This window comes from Asterias amurensis, chromosome 16 (assembly GCF_032118995.1).
Source record: "Asterias amurensis chromosome 16, ASM3211899v1".
Classification (NCBI taxonomy): domain Eukaryota; kingdom Metazoa; phylum Echinodermata; class Asteroidea; order Forcipulatida; family Asteriidae; genus Asterias; species Asterias amurensis.
Window position 1 is genome coordinate 133,713 of NC_092663.1, and position 17,311 is coordinate 151,023.

Consider the following 17,311-nt stretch of genomic DNA (forward strand, 5'->3'; position numbering starts at 1 on the left):
GATTTTTGTGCACAGAGAAAATCAAAAGTACAACGGGTCAATTTGACCCCAAATCATTGCTCAATCTAAACAAGTTTAGCACCATTGGATGGACAATTTCAAGGGCTTTCCTCTCGTACAAAAATTAGCGCTATGGGGATTTTTAAAGCGACGCTAGAAGCCAGGGAGTAGACGCGACACACCCCATAAACTTGGGACATTTAATGCATGATATACACGGCATGTGGTGATTATTGGAGAAAACAAATACTATGCGTTGAAAAAAAGCCCGGACTTATAAAAACTTTCAGCAATGCTTTCGAATAATTCTGGAACTAAAAACGATAGAGAGACGCAGTTTGTACCTGCGTCATTCTGACATTTCCCTAAATTCAAATTTCAAAGTTTTAGAGCGGCTTCCACACTTCTTGATACCGAAAATTAAAAGTAGGCGGCTGTGCTCCGAAACGATCTCAACAAGCCTCCCTACGGGATTTTTGTGCACAGAGAAAATCAAAAGTACAACGGGTCAATTTGACCCCAAATCATTGCTCAATCTAAACAAGTTTAGCACCATTGGATGGACAATTTCAAGGGCTTTCCTCTCGTACAAAAATTAGCGCTATGGGGATTTTTAAAGCGACGCTAGAAGCCAGGGAGTAGACGCGACACACCCCATAAACTTGGGACATTTAATGCATGATATACACGGCATGTGGTGATTATTGGAGAAAACAAATACTATGCGTTGAAAAAAAGCCCGGACTTATAAAAACTTTCAGCAATGCTTTCGAATAATTCTGGAACTAAAAACGATAGAGAGACGCAGTTTGTACCTGCGTCATTCTGACAATTCCCTAAATTCAAATTTCAAAGTTTTAGAGCGGCTTCCACACTTCTTGATACCGAAAATTAAAAGTAGGCGGCTGTGCTCCGAAACGATCTCAACAAGCCTCCCTACGGGATTTTTGTGCACAGAGAAAATCAAAAGTACAACGGGTCAATTTGACCCCAAATCATTGCTCAATCTAAACAAGTTTAGCACCATTGGATGGACAATTTCAAGGGCTTTCCTCTCGTACAAAAATTAGCGCTATGGGGATTTTTAAAGCGACGCTAGAAGCCAGGGAGTAGACGCGACACACCCCATAAACTTGGGACATTTAATGCATGATATACACGGCATGTGGTGATTATTGGAGAAAACAAATACTATGCGTTGAAAAAAAGCCCGGACTTATAAAAACTTTCAGCAATGCTTTCGAATAATTCTGGAACTAAAAACGATAGAGAGACGCAGTTTGTACCTGCGTCATTCTGACATGTCCCTAAATTCAAATTTCAAAGTTTTAGAGCGGCTTCCAGACTTCTTGATACCGAAAATTAAAAGTAGGCGGCTGTGCTCCGAAACGATCTCAACAAGCCTCCCTACGGGATTTTTGTGCACAGAGAAAATCAAAAGTACAACGGGTCCATTTTACCCCAAATCATTGCTCAATCTAAACAAGTTTAGCACCATTGGATGGACAATTTCAAGGGCTTTCCTCTCGTACAAAAATTAGCGCTATGGGGATTTTTAAAGCGACGCTAGAAGCCAGGGAGTAGACGCGACACACCCCATAAACTTGGGACATTTAATGCATGATATACACGGCATGTGGTGATTATTGGAGAAAACAAATACTATGCGTTGAAAAAAAGCCCGGACTTATAAAAACTTTCAGCAATGCTTTCGAATAATTCTGGAACTAAAAACGATAGAGAGACGCAGTTTGTACCTGCGTCATTCTGACATTTCCCTAAATTCAAATTTCAAAGTTTTAGAGCGGCTTCCACACTTCTTGATACCGAAAATTAAAAGTAGGCGGCTGTGCTCCGAAACGATCTCAACAAGCCTCCCTACGGGATTTTTGTGCACAGAGAAAATCAAAAGTACAACGGGTCAATTTGACCCCAAATCATTGCTCAATCTAAACAAGTTTAGCACCATTGGATGGACAATTTCAAGGGCTTTCCTCTCGTATAAAAATTAGCGCTATGGGGATTTTTAAAGCGACGCTAGAAGCCAGGGAGTAGACGCGACACACCCCATAAACTTGGGACATTTAATGCATGATATACACGGCATGTGGTGATTATTGAAGAAAACAAATACTATGCGTTGAAAAAAAGCCCGGACTTATAAAAACTTTCAGCAATGCTTTCGAATAATTCTGGAACTAAAAACGATAGAGAGACGCAGTTTGTACCTGCGTCATTCTGACATTTCCCTAAATTCAAATTTCAAAGTTTTAGAGCGGCTTCCACACTTCTTGATACCGAAAATTAAAAGTAGGCGGCTGTGCTCCGAAACCATCTCAACAAGCCTCCCTACGGGATTTTTGTGCACAGAGAAAATCAAAAGTACAACGGGTCAATTTGACCCCAAATCATTGCTCAATCTAAACAAGTTTAGCACCATTGGATGGACAATTTCAAGGGCTTTCCTCTCGTACAAAAATTAGCGCTATGGGGATTTTTAAAGCGACGCTAGAAGCCAGGGAGTAGACGCGACACACCCCATAAACTTGGGACATTTAATGCATGATATACACGGCATGTGGTGATTATTGGAGAAAACAAATACTATGCGTTGAAAAAAAGCCCGGACTTATAAAAACTTTCAGCAATGCTTTCGAATAATTCTGGAACTAAAAACGATAGAGAGACGCAGTTTGTACCTGCGTCATTCTGACAATTCCCTAAATTCAAATTTCAAAGTTTTAGAGCGGCTTCCACACTTCTTGATACCGAAAATTAAAAGTAGGCGGCTGTGCTCCGAAACGATCTCAACAAGCCTCCCTACGGGATTTTTGTGCACAGAGAAAATCAAAAGTACAACGGGTCAATTTGACCCCAAATCATTGCTCAATCTAAACAAGTTTAGCACCATTGGATGGACAATTTCAAGGGCTTTCCTCTCGTACAAAAATTAGCGCTATGGGGATTTTTAAAGCGACGCTAGAAGCCAGGGAGTAGACGCGACACACCCCATAAACTTGGGACAGTTAATGCATGATATACACGGCATGTGGTGATTATTGGAGAAAACAAATACTATGCGTTGAAAAAAAGCCCGGACTTATAAAAACTTTCAGCAATGCTTTCGAATAATTCTGGAACTAAAAACGATAGAGAGACGCAGTTTGTACCTGCGTCATTCTGACATGTCCCTAAATTCAAATTTCAAAGTTTTAGAGCGGCTTCCAGACTTCTTGATACCGAAAATTAAAAGTAGGCGGCTGTGCTCCGAAACGATCTCAACAAGCCTCCCTACGGGATTTTTGTGCACAGAGAAAATCAAAAGTACAACGGGTCCATTTTACCCCAAATCATTGCTCAATCTAAACAAGTTTAGCACCATTGGATGGACAATTTCAAGGGCTTTCCTCTCGTACAAAAATTAGCGCTATGGGGATTTTTAAAGCGACGCTAGAAGCCAGGGAGTAGACGCGACACACCCCATAAACTTGGGACATTTAATGCATGATATACACGGCATGTGGTGATTATTGGAGAAAACAAATACTATGCGTTGAAAAAAAGCCCGGACTTATAAAAACTTTCAGCAATGCTTTCGAATAATTCTGGAACTAAAAACGATAGAGAGACGCAGTTTGTACCTGCGTCATTCTGACATTTCCCTAAATTCAAATTTCAAAGTTTTAGAGCGGCTTCCACACTTCTTGATACCGAAAATTAAAAGTAGGCGGCTGTGCTCCGAAACGATCTCAACAAGCCTCCCTACGGGATTTTTGTGCACAGAGAAAATCAAAAGTACAACGGGTCAATTTGACCCCAAATCATTGCTCAATCTAAACAAGTTTAGCACCATTGGATGGACAATTTCAAGGGCTTTCCTCTCGTACAAAAATTAGCGCTATGGGGATTTTAAAGCGACGCTAGAAGCCAGGGAGTAGACGCGACACACCTCATAAACTTGGGACATTTAATGCATGATATACACGGCATGTGGTGATTATTGGAGAAAACAAATACTATGCGTTGAAAAAAAGCCCGGACTTATAAAAACTTTCAGCAATGCTTTCGAATAATTCTGGAACTAAAAACGATAGAGAGACGCAGTTTGTACCTGCGTCATTCTGACATTTCCCTAAATTCAAATTTCAAAGTTTTAGAGCGGCTTCCACACTTCTTGATACCGAAAATTAAAAGTAGGCGGCTGTGCTCCGAAACGATCTCAACAAGCCTCCCTACGGGATTTTTGTGCACAGAGAAAATCAAAAGTACAACGGGTCCATTTTACCCCAAATCATTGCTCAATCTAAACAAGTTTAGCACCATTGGATGGACAATTTCAAGGGCTTTCCTCTCGTACAAAAATTAGCGCTATGGGGATTTTTAAAGCGACGCTAGAAGCCAGGGAGTAGACGCGACACACCCCATAAACTTGGGACATTTAATGCATGATATACACGGCATGTGGTGATTATTGGAGAAAACAAATACTATGCGTTGAAAAAAAGCCCGGACTTATAAAAACTTTCAGCAATGCTTTCGAATAATTCTGGAACTAAAAACGATAGAGAGACGCAGTTTGTACCTGCGTCATTCTGACATTTCCCTAAATTCAAATTTCAAAGTTTTAGAGCGGCTTCCACACTTCTTGATACCGAAAATTAAAAGTAGGCGGCTGTGCTCCGAAACCATCTCAACAAGCCTCCCTACGGGATTTTTGTGCACAGAGAAAATCAAAAGTACAACGGGTCAATTTGACCCCAAATCATTGCTCAATCTAAACAAGTTTAGCACCATTGGATGGACAATTTCAAGGGCTTTCCTCTCGTACAAAAATTAGCGCTATGGGGATTTTTAAAGCGACGCTAGAAGCCAGGGAGTAGACGCGACACACCCCATAAACTTGGGACATTTAATGCATGATATACACGGCATGTGGTGATTATTGGAGAAAACAAATACTATGCGTTGAAAAAAAGCCCGGACTTATAAAAACTTTCAGCAATGCTTTCGAATAATTCTGGAACTAAAAACGATAGAGAGACGCAGTTTGTACCTGCGTCATTCTGACAATTCCCTAAATTCAAATTTCAAAGTTTTAGAGCGGCTTCCACACTTCTTGATACCGAAAATTAAAAGTAGGCGGCTGTGCTCCGAAACGATCTCAACAAGCCTCCCTACGGGATTTTTGTGCACAGAGAAAATCAAAAGTACAACGGGTCAATTTGACCCCAAATCATTGCTCAATCTAAACAAGTTTAGCACCATTGGATGGACAATTTCAAGGGCTTTCCTCTCGTACAAAAATTAGCGCTATGGGGATTTTTAAAGCGACGCTAGAAGCCAGGGAGTAGACGCGACACACCCCATAAACTTGGGACAGTTAATGCATGATATACACGGCATGTGGTGATTATTGGAGAAAACAAATACTATGCGTTGAAAAAAAGCCCGGACTTATAAAAACTTTCAGCAATGCTTTCGAATAATTCTGGAACTAAAAACGATAGAGAGACGCAGTTTGTACCTGCGTCATTCTGACATGTCCCTAAATTCAAATTTCAAAGTTTTAGAGCGGCTTCCAGACTTCTTGATACCGAAAATTAAAAGTAGGCGGCTGTGCTCCGAAACGATCTCAACAAGCCTCCCTACGGGATTTTTGTGCACAGAGAAAATCAAAAGTACAACGGGTCCATTTTACCCCAAATCATTGCTCAATCTAAACAAGTTTAGCACCATTGGATGGACAATTTCAAGGGCTTTCCTCTCGTACAAAAATTAGCGCTATGGGGATTTTTAAAGCGACGCTAGAAGCCAGGGAGTAGACGCGACACACCCCATAAACTTGGGACAGTTAATGCATGATATACACGGCATGTGGTGATTATTGGAGAAAACAAATACTATGCGTTGAAAAAAAGCCCGGACTTATAAAAACTTTCAGCAATGCTTTCGAATAATTCTGGAACTAAAAACGATAGAGAGACGCAGTTTGTACCTGCGTCATTCTGACATGTCCCTAAATTCAAATTTCAAAGTTTTAGAGCGGCTTCCAGACTTCTTGATACCGAAAATTAAAAGTAGGCGGCTGTGCTCCGAAACGATCTCAACAAGCCTCCCTACGGGATTTTTGTGCACAGAGAAAATCAAAAGTACAACGGGTCCATTTTACCCCAAATCATTGCTCAATCTAAACAAGTTTAGCACCATTGGATGGACAATTTCAAGGGCTTTCCTCTCGTACAAAAATTAGCGCTATGGGGATTTTTAAAGCGACGCTAGAAGCCAGGGAGTAGACGCGACACACCCCATAAACTTGGGACATTTAATGCATGATATACACGGCATGTGGTGATTATTGGAGAAAACAAATACTATGCGTTGAAAAAAAGCCCGGACTTATAAAAACTTTCAGCAATGCTTTCGAATAATTCTGGAACTAAAAACGATAGAGAGACGCAGTTTGTACCTGCGTCATTCTGACATTTCCCTAAATTCAAATTTCAAAGTTTTAGAGCGGCTTCCACACTTCTTGATACCGAAAATTAAAAGTAGGCGGCTGTGCTCCGAAACGATCTCAACAAGCCTCCCTACACTGTAAAACCGGTGACGCATGACGCGTTTATACGTTAAACACATAAACACATAAAGAGTTTATAACTAAAACACTATGCATTTATATTCACTATTATAAACACGTGTTCAGTCGTAATCGTGTGGGTGTGTATTTCATTTGCTGAATTCAGGCTGCACGGGACATAATTACGTCAAGGATGTGTTAGTTCGTGTATAATAGACGTTGGCTAATATTAATTAGTTTGGTTGAGGGTGCTTTTTTGTTCTTTTCTTTCCACCAAACAACCACATAAACATAATGCTGACAATCAGCTTGAAACGTAAACGCCGCGTTTAGTATTTTTCGCGGGCAATTCTCCATGGAAAAATATACGCATGCGCAATAGCACCTTGACCTCCTTTCAACCGCCTGACCACAAGTGTGGAGTCGCCATTGTTCGTGGTGTCCAGCCTCCATGAGCTCACTCAGTTTCTCTACAGATCAAGTAATACTTGTCACAGGTTTGAGCATGCTTATTTTGTTTTTATATATTTCAAGGTCAACCTCGAAACCGTAAAATGAATTAGTAATGCGTTAGTTGCCGTTGGTATTAGTGATTTTGTTGGCTCGTTGTCGTAGGGTTCTGTGCACACGACAGTGCAATGAAGTGTGCATGTAAGCTTTACTCGGGCTACTATTACTAGAGTAGTAGTACAGTACGACTACACTATGAGTATGACGAAATGACGTACATGTACATGTATGCCTACTGTAGTTAAACTCACGTTCATAGTTAGACTTGTATAGTGTGTTGTGTGGGTGGATTTTGTGTGCTGTGCATGGTTCATGGCAGATTAGAACAGTGTATTATGTAGTGAGGCTTAGCTTAGCCAGGAATTTCTTAGACTTAAGAGACCATCTTCAGTTTCATTTTTCAATGCAATGAGCAACTTCCAATGACTGGGTATTAAAATCTTTAAAAGGTGTACAGATTACACTTTTGCAGAAAGCATTTAAAGGCAAAAGGGGCACAAACAAGGGTGGCAGGCACAAGGCAACAGAGGCCAAGGCCAGCCCATGGCCTCAGGCCTAGTTGTTTATTTTTGGGCTGTTGGCCTATATTGATTGCTTGCATTAATTTCTACATTTGAAATTGCATTGTTTACCTTGTAGGTTTTTATACAGTGTTTTCGGCAAACAGCAAAAAACTTAAACCCAGAAAGGATTTTATTTTAGTAATTTTCTCTACATGTATTTATTTACTTTATCACCAGATTATGCATGATTTCCTCAAGGTCATCAGAGAATCGTCCCAATCAATTACTTCTAAGACAGAGTTGTTCATGAGTGCTGTTGAAGGCATCATTGGTGCATCAGTCAAGGTACACACTAAAATTAAGACTATATCATATTTACAATATGATATTTTACTGAAACTTGATTTTTGATTTGTCTCCCCTACAGTGTAGCCAATTTATAAGGCAAAGTTAAATTGATTTTATCTGCACACTATTCTGCAGCCATCTAAGTCACTTTCTCTGAATACTCATTGAAAAATTAGCACTGATTCTTTGCACAGAAAAGTGGCCAGGCTATACTTGTCCAGTCTAGCTTTGGGTCGCTGCCCATTTGTACAAAAACATTTGCTAGTATGGGCCTATGCTCGGCTTTTACTCAAACACTTCTTAAACAGTGTAGCTATCTACCACAAAGGTTCTCAACAAAGTTGTCTTTTTTAAAAGTAGAATTACTGTATGAATACCTAAAAAAAAAAATCGTCATCCAACCCCCCCCCCCCCTCCCCCCACCTGGACTAACACTACAGCTCGGCAGAATCATTAAACCTTAAAACTAAATGTATTTTTATTTTGTTCTGCAGTCTTTTGTGTCCATTTTGTATTGACATTGTTTTGTTTTGGTTTTCCTCCCTGAAACTCTACACAGGAACCCGAGAGGTGTATACCTATCATTCGTTACATAGAGAGAGCAACAGGGTTTGAGAAGGGGAAAGGGACAAAGAGCAAGTCTGTCATTACCATCAAAGAGGTTTGTAAATGTTATGCAGTTCTTGACTTGAAAGTTAGACTGAACTTTAACAATTGTTCATTTATTATGCTGTCCCCTTGAAGAGGTACATGTGCCAAGATTCTTTAATGGGAGACTTTGGAGAAAGATGGGTGGCAGCATACTGGGCTTTTTCATTGTTTGAAGTATCACCAGTATGTTCAGAATGGCGTAAACAATGGACATTTATATTGTTTATATAGTAGGTCTGCTGCCACCCGGGCCCAATTTCATAGAGCTGCTAAGCACAACAATTTGCTTAGCATAAAATTTCTTCCTTGATAAAAACAAGATTACTAACCAAATTTCCATGTGTTGTATATTGCTTGTTACTGGTATCCAGGTGTTGTTTGCTAATGCTGAAAATCACGTGGAAATTTGGTTGGTAATCCTGTTTTTATCAAGGAAGAAATTTTTTTGCTCTATGAAATTGGGCCCTGGTGTCTGAAAGTCTCCCATTAGAATTTGCCTTACATGTGCACAACAAAATTTAAAGTAGATTGTTGTTAACCATGGCCCATGGCAGTCCATGTCATAAGAGTTATGTTTTTTCAAGAGGGGAAATATTAGAGACAGATGGTTTTATGTTAATACACCTCATAATTTTTTTTTAATAATTCTGTTTGAAAAAATCATTTTGTGCATTCCTGTATAATTTTACATTATTTATTTTCTTTAAAAATGATAGTCTTAAGGAATGCCTACGAAAACTGGCCACTTGCTTACATGGCTGGTTCTCTGTGATGTCACATGCATTGTGATAAAGATTTGTTTTAAAAGCATTAATGCGCAGCTTCAAATAGTGCAATACGAAGTGGGAACAGTGTAAAGGAGCAGGTGTGATATGGACGGTGCAATAAGAATTATTAGTTAAATGAAAAGGCAGCATGCAATTAAAATATTGATTATTTTTTGTTTTAAATTTTCAGGATATTCCTGATGGTGAAGTAGAAGCAGCCCTGAAAACTGCTGAATTAGAACCGCCACGGATCTTGGTAATAAAGAGGGGCGGTGCCATAATAGGCATTTTCATCTCTGGAGACGGTGTTAGCATTAGATGCCACACAAGCACGGATAAAACTGTAACTTCAGCCATTATAACTTTGCTTGGAGTGTACTATGTGTTTCACCTGGAATACCCCAAGATGTACTCTCAGCTTTTGGGTATATTGCAGACTCACCTACTGAGGGGCATACCCTTCGATGGGAAGAAAAGTGCAAAATACAGATCTTTCAGCACTGTACTGAGCAAAAAGCTGTCTGAGTAATGTATTGTGTTTGTGTTGAATTATTCAGTCAGACTTACTGAACCTTCACCCAAATGTAATGACAGTGGCATTATTACAAGAAGGTTTTATATAGCAAATTGTTCTTATGAGCCTTTTGTTTATATGTACATTTCGAGTTGAGTGTCTTGAGTTCAAGTACATTATGGAAAAAGGCAGTTTACCGAGTGGCTCATGATACAAAGATTTGTTTTCATTTGAGAACTTTTAAAATAGTACAATGGTGCTCTATTTTGCAAAATGCACAATATGAGGACATTATTTTATTTGGACAAGATTTCAGTAAAACCCTTTTTGGGGGATACTGATCAGACAAACGAACTCTTGCTAAACAAAATTTCACCGATAAATAGAAAGCCTACAATTGTCTGCCCTTTTTACTCTTTTTGACATGGTAAAATTTTAAAAGCCTGTAAGTTCCTGTGCAATTAACTATGATATCTGTAATGAAGTATTATTTTGCAAAATTTCTAGCTTTGTTTAAGACGCATTACTGACATACCAAAAATAAATTGGTCTCAAAAATTACATGTGGTTAATTTTGGATGAAGAACTTACAGTATGTTTAGAAATAATGTTTTACTTTATTTAAAAGCATTGTCTGCCATAGTTGGAATATTGGAACCGGTTAATTCACAGGAAAATAGAAAGTGTAACATGTTTGTTATAGCATCGATTAAGAAAAATGATAATTAGTTCATTTAAATCTGAAGTGTTTTGAAAGAACTGGGATAAATATGGCCAGCTGAGGGTTGTGGTCCAATTTCCTGACATTTAGATAAACAACACCGATTACACATCTTATAAAAAAAACAATGATTTTGTTACTGCTCCAAATCATTTATTAATAAGACACAAGCAAAAAGTAACTTGTACAAAAAGGCTATAAAAACCAAATCTCAAAATCTTTCAAAAGTGTAAAAACAGTTATTTACATGAACATCTGTTTTGTTTCCTTGATTTTGTTCCTTTGAAATTGAACATTCTTGGGGAATTTTAAAAGAGTGTTTAGTTTTTAAACATGTCTCATTTTTATAAACGCGTTTATGTGTTCAAAAAGTGTTACAAGCCATATACGCGTCAATGTGTGTATCCCTTAAACGCATAAGCACGTTTACATTTAAGACATGTTTAGTTTATAAACATCATTGTTAAACATGTTAGTGTGTTTATATATAAATACTATGTGTTTTAAAAATAAACGTTGTGTTCAACTATAAACATGTGTTCATGTGTTTATTCATATACACGTTTAGGTGTTCAAAAAGTGTTACAGATTTGCGTTTAACTATGTGTTCAGAAGTTAAACACCGGGTTTTACAGTGTACGGGATTTTTGTGCACAGAGAAAATCAAAAGTACAACGGGTCAATTTGACCCCAAATCATTGCTCAATCTAAACAAGTTTAGCACCATTGGATGGACAATTTCAAGGGCTTTCCTCTCGTACAAAAATTAGCGCTATGGGGATTTTTAAAGCGACGCTAGAAGCCAGGGAGTAGACGCGACACACCCCATAAACTTGGGACATTTAATGCATGATATACACGGCATGTGGTGATTATTGGAGAAAACAAATACTATGCGTTGAAAAAAAGCCCGGACTTATAAAAACTTTCAGCAATGCTTTCGAATAATTCTGGAACTAAAAACGATAGAGAGACGCAGTTTGTACCTGCGTCATTCTGACATTTCCCTAAATTCAAATTTCAAAGTTTTAGAGCGGCTTCCACACTTCTTGATACCGAAAATTAAAAGTAGGCGGCTGTGCTCCGAAACGATCTCAACAAGCCTCCCTACGGGATTTTTGTGCACAGAGAAAATCAAAAGTACAACGGGTCCATTTTACCCCAAATCATTGCTCAATCTAAACAAGTTTAGCACCATTGGATGGACAATTTCAAGGGCTTTCCTCTCGTACAAAAATTAGCGCTATGGGGATTTTTAAAGCGACGCTAGAAGCCAGGGAGTAGACGCGACACACCCCATAAACTTGGGACATTTAATGCATGATATACACGGCATGTGGTGATTATTGGAGAAAACAAATACTATGCGTTGAAAAAAAGCCCGGACTTATAAAAACTTTCAGCAATGCTTTCGAATAATTCTGGAACTAAAAACGATAGAGAGACGCAGTTTGTACCTGCGTCATTCTGACAATTCCCTAAATTCAAATTTCAAAGTTTTAGAGCGGCTTCCACACTTCTTGATACCGAAAATTAAAAGTAGGCGGCTGTGCTCCGAAACGATCTCAACAAGCCTCCCTACGGGATTTTTGTGCACAGAGAAAATCAAAAGTACAACGGGTCAATTTGACCCCAAATCATTGCTCAATCTAAACAAGTTTAGCACCATTGGATGGACAATTTCAAGGGCTTTCCTCTCGTACAAAAATTAGCGCTATGGGGATTTTTAAAGCGACGCTAGAAGCCAGGGAGTAGACGCGACACACCCCATAAACTTGGGACATTTAATGCATGATATACACGGCATGTGGTGATTATTGGAGAAAACAAATACTATGCGTTGAAAAAAAGCCCGGACTTATAAAAACTTTCAGCAATGCTTTCGAATAATTCTGGAACTAAAAACGATAGAGAGACGCAGTTTGTACCTGCGTCATTCTGACATGTCCCTAAATTCAAATTTCAAAGTTTTAGAGCGGCTTCCAGACTTCTTGATACCGAAAATTAAAAGTAGGCGGCTGTGCTCCGAAACGATCTCAACAAGCCTCCCTACGGGATTTTTGTGCACAGAGAAAATCAAAAGTACAACGGGTCCATTTTACCCCAAATCATTGCTCAATCTAAACAAGTTTAGCACCATTGGATGGACAATTTCAAGGGCTTTCCTCTCGTACAAAAATTAGCGCTATGGGGATTTTTAAAGCGACGCTAGAAGCCAGGGAGTAGACGCGACACACCCCATAAACTTGGGACAGTTAATGCATGATATACACGGCATGTGGTGATTATTGGAGAAAACAAATACTATGCGTTGAAAAAAAGCCCGGACTTATAAAAACTTTCAGCAATGCTTTCGAATAATTCTGGAACTAAAAACGATAGAGAGACGCAGTTTGTACCTGCGTCATTCTGACATGTCCCTAAATTCAAATTTCAAAGTTTTAGAGCGGCTTCCAGACTTCTTGATACCGAAAATTAAAAGTAGGCGGCTGTGCTCCGAAACGATCTCAACAAGCCTCCCTACGGGATTTTTGTGCACAGAGAAAATCAAAAGTACAACGGGTCCATTTTACCCCAAATCATTGCTCAATCTAAACAAGTTTAGCACCATTGGATGGACAATTTCAAGGGCTTTCCTCTCGTACAAAAATTAGCGCTATGGGGATTTTTAAAGCGACGCTAGAAGCCAGGGAGTAGACGCGACACACCCCATAAACTTGGGACATTTAATGCATGATATACACGGCATGTGGTGATTATTGGAGAAAACAAATACTATGCGTTGAAAAAAAGCCCGGACTTATAAAAACTTTCAGCAATGCTTTCGAATAATTCTGGAACTAAAAACGATAGAGAGACGCAGTTTGTACCTGCGTCATTCTGACATTTCCCTAAATTCAAATTTCAAAGTTTTAGAGCGGCTTCCACACTTCTTGATACCGAAAATTAAAAGTAGGCGGCTGTGCTCCGAAACGATCTCAACAAGCCTCCCTACGGGATTTTTGTGCACAGAGAAAATCAAAAGTACAACGGGTCAATTTGACCCCAAATCATTGCTCAATCTAAACAAGTTTAGCACCATTGGATGGACAATTTCAAGGGCTTTCCTCTCGTACAAAAATTAGCGCTATGGGGATTTTTAAAGCGACGCTAGAAGCCAGGGAGTAGACGCGACACACCCCATAAACTTGGGACATTTAATGCATGATATACACGGCATGTGGTGATTATTGGAGAAAACAAATACTATGCGTTGAAAAAAAGCCCGGACTTATAAAAACTTTCAGCAATGCTTTCGAATAATTCTGGAACTAAAAACGATAGAGAGACGCAGTTTGTACCTGCGTCATTCTGACATTTCCCTAAATTCAAATTTCAAAGTTTTAGAGCGGCTTCCACACTTCTTGATACCGAAAATTAAAAGTAGGCGGCTGTGCTCCGAAACGATCTCAACAAGCCTCCCTACGGGATTTTTGTGCACAGAGAAAATCAAAAGTACAACGGGTCCATTTTACCCCAAATCATTGCTCAATCTAAACAAGTTTAGCACCATTGGATGGACAATTTCAAGGGCTTTCCTCTCGTACAAAAATTAGCGCTATGGGGATTTTTAAAGCGACGCTAGAAGCCAGGGAGTAGACGCGACACACCCCATAAACTTGGGACATTTAATGCATGATATACACGGCATGTGGTGATTATTGGAGAAAACAAATACTATGCGTTGAAAAAAAGCCCGGACTTATAAAAACTTTCAGCAATGCTTTCGAATAATTCTGGAACTAAAAACGATAGAGAGACGCAGTTTGTACCTGCGTCATTCTGACATGTCCCTAAATTCAAATTTCAAAGTTTTAGAGCGGCTTCCACACTTCTTGATACCGAAAATTAAAAGTAGGCGGCTGTGCTCCGAAACGATCTCAACAAGCCTCCCTACGGGATTTTTGTGCACAGAGAAAATCAAAAGTACAACGGGTCAATTTGACCCCAAATCATTGCTCAATCTAAACAAGTTTAGCACCATTGGATGGACAATTTCAAGGGCTTTCCTCTCGTACAAAAATTAGCGCTATGGGGATTTTTAAAGCGACGCTAGAAGCCAGGGAGTAGACGCGACACACCCCATAAACTTGGGACATTTAATGCATGATATACACGGCATGTGGTGATTATTGGAGAAAACAAATACTATGCGTTGAAAAAAAGCCCGGACTTATAAAAACTTTCAGCAATGCTTTCGAATAATTCTGGAACTAAAAACGATAGAGAGACGCAGTTTGTACCTGCGTCATTCTGACATTTCCCTAAATTCAAATTTCAAAGTTTTAGAGCGGCTTCCACACTTCTTGATACCGAAAATTAAAAGTAGGCGGCTGTGCTCCGAAACGATCTCAACCAGCCTCCCTACGGGATTTTTGTGCACAGAGAAAATCAAAAGTACAACGGGTCCATTTTACCCCAAATCATTGCTCAATCTAAACAAGTTTAGCACCATTGGATGGACAATTTCAAGGGCTTTCCTCTCGTACAAAAATTAGCGCTATGGGGATTTTTAAAGCGACGCTAGAAGCCAGGGAGTAGACGCGACACACCCCATAAACTTGGGACATTTAATGCATGATATACACGGCATGTGGTGATTATTGGAGAAAACAAATACTATGCGTTGAAAAAAAGCCCGGACTTATAAAAACTTTCAGCAATGCTTTCGAATAATTCTGGAACTAAAAACGATAGAGAGACGCAGTTTGTACCTGCGTCATTCTGACATTTCCCTAAATTCAAATTTCAAAGTTTTAGAGCGGCTTCCACACTTCTTGATACCGAAAATTAAAAGTAGGCGGCTGTGCTCCGAAACGATCTCAACCAGCCTCCCTACGGGATTTTTGTGCACAGAGAAAATCAAAAGTACAACGGGTCCATTTTACCCCAAATCATTGCTCAATCTAAACAAGTTTAGCACCATTGGATGGACAATTTCAAGGGCTTTCCTCTCGTACACAAATTAGCGCTATGGAGATTTTTAAAGCGACGCTAGAAGCCAGGGAGTAGACGCGACACACCCCATAAACTTGGGACATTTAATGCATGATATACACGGCATGTGGTGATTATTGGAGAAAACAAATACTATGCGTTGAAAAAAAGCCCGGACTTATAAAAACTTTCAGCAATGCTTTCGAATAATTCTGGAACTAAAAACGATAGAGAGACGCAGTTTGTACCTGCGTCATTCTGACATGTCCCTAAATTCAAATTTCAAAGTTTTAGAGCGGCTTCCACACTTCTTGATACCGAAAATTAAAAGTAGGCGGCTGTGCTCCGAAACGATCTCAACAAGCCTCCCTACGGGATTTTTGTGCACAGAGAAAATCAAAAGTACAACGGGTCAATTTGACCCCAAATCATTGTTCAATCTAAACAAGTTTAGCACCATTGGATGGACAATTTCAAGGGCTTTCCTCTCGTACAAAAATTAGCGCTATGGGGATTTTTAAAGCGACGCTAGAGGCCAGGGAGTAGACGCGACACACCCCATAAACTTGGGACATTTAATGCATGATATACACGGCATGTGGTGATTATTGGAGAAAACAAATACTATGCGTTGAAAAAAAGCCCGGACTTATAAAAACTTTCAGCAATGCTTTCGAATAATTCTGGAACTAAAAACGATAGAGAGACGCAGTTTGTACCTGCGTCATTCTGACAATTCCCTAAATTCAAATTTCAAAGTTTTAGAGCGGCTTCCAGACTTCTTGATACCGAAAATTAAAAGTAGGCGGCTGTGCTCCGAAACGATCTCAACAAGCCTCCCTACGGGATTTTTGTGCACAGAGAAAATCAAAAGTACAACGGGTCCATTTTACCCCAAATCATTGCTTAATCTAAACAAGTTTAGCACCATTGGATGGACAATTTCAAGGGCTTTCTTCTCGTACAAAAATTAGCGCTATGGGGATTTTTAAAGCGACGCTAGAAGCCAGGGAGTAGACGCGACACACCCCATAAACTTGGGACATTTAATGCATGATATACACGGCATGTGGTGATTATTGGAGAAAACAAATACTATGCGTTGAAAAAAAGCCCGGACTTATAAAAACTTTCAGCAATGCTTTCGAATAATTCTGGAACTAAAAACGATAGAGAGACGCAGTTTGTACCTGCGTCATTCTGACATTTCCCTAAATTCAAATTTCAAAGTTTTAGAGCGGCTTCCACACTTCTTGATACGGAAAATTAAAAGTAGGCGGCTGTGCTCCGAAACGAACTCAACAAGCCTCCCTACGGGATTTTTGTGCACAGAGAAAATCAAAAGTACAACGGGTCAATTTGACCCCAAATCATTGCTCAATCTAAACAAGTTTAGCACCATTGGATGGACAATTTCAAGGGCTTTCCTCTCGTACAAAAATTAGCGCTATGGGGATTTTTAAAGCGACGCTAGAAGCCAGGGAGTAGACGCGACACACCCCATAAACTTGGGACATTTAATGCATGATATACACGGCATGTGGTGATTATTGGAGAAAACAAATACTATGCGTTGAAAAAAAGCCCGGACTTATAAAAACTTTCAGCAATGCTTTCTAATAATTCTGGAACTAAAAACGATAGAGAGACGCAGTTTGTACCTGCGTCATTCTGACAATTCCCTAAATTCAAATTTCAAAGTTTTAGAGCGGCTTCCACACTTCTTGATACCGAAAATTAAAA

The 17,311-nt window shown here is 39.4% G+C and overlaps 1 protein-coding gene and 1 long non-coding RNA gene across 3 annotated transcripts in view; one reads left to right on the forward strand and one right to left on the reverse strand.

Moving 5' to 3' along the window:
* The window catches only part of LOC139949245 (uncharacterized), a 126,216-nt gene that overhangs the window by 84,930 nt on the left and 23,975 nt on the right, over window positions 1-17,311 (reverse strand). The gene's annotated exons all lie outside the window — the stretch shown is intronic.
* LOC139948833 (uncharacterized) lies at window positions 6,616-11,148 on the forward strand. Of its 2 annotated transcripts, none has more exons than XM_071947171.1 (4): window positions 6,616-7,058; window positions 7,828-7,935; window positions 8,498-8,599; window positions 9,547-11,148. In XM_071947171.1, exons 1-4 carry the CDS (start codon window positions 7,029-7,031, stop codon window positions 9,883-9,885), a joined length of 579 nt encoding a protein of 192 aa, XP_071803272.1. In that variant the 5' UTR covers window positions 6,616-7,028; the 3' UTR covers window positions 9,886-11,148. The 2 variants fall into 2 exon arrangements, with proteins under 2 accessions (XP_071803272.1, XP_071803273.1); XM_071947172.1 differs by having other exon boundaries at window positions 6,620-7,074; window positions 9,547-11,147.

Coding starts and splice junctions, on each gene's coding strand:
- LOC139948833 (XM_071947171.1), top strand. CDS start 7,029: ATGAGCTCACTCAGTTTCTCTACAGATCAA. Junction 7,936..8,497: donor TCATTGGTGCATCAGTCAAG/GTACACACTAAA, acceptor AACTCTACACAG/GAACCCGAGAGGTGTATACC. Junction 8,600..9,546: donor CTGTCATTACCATCAAAGAG/GTTTGTAAATGT, acceptor TTAAATTTTCAG/GATATTCCTGATGGTGAAGT.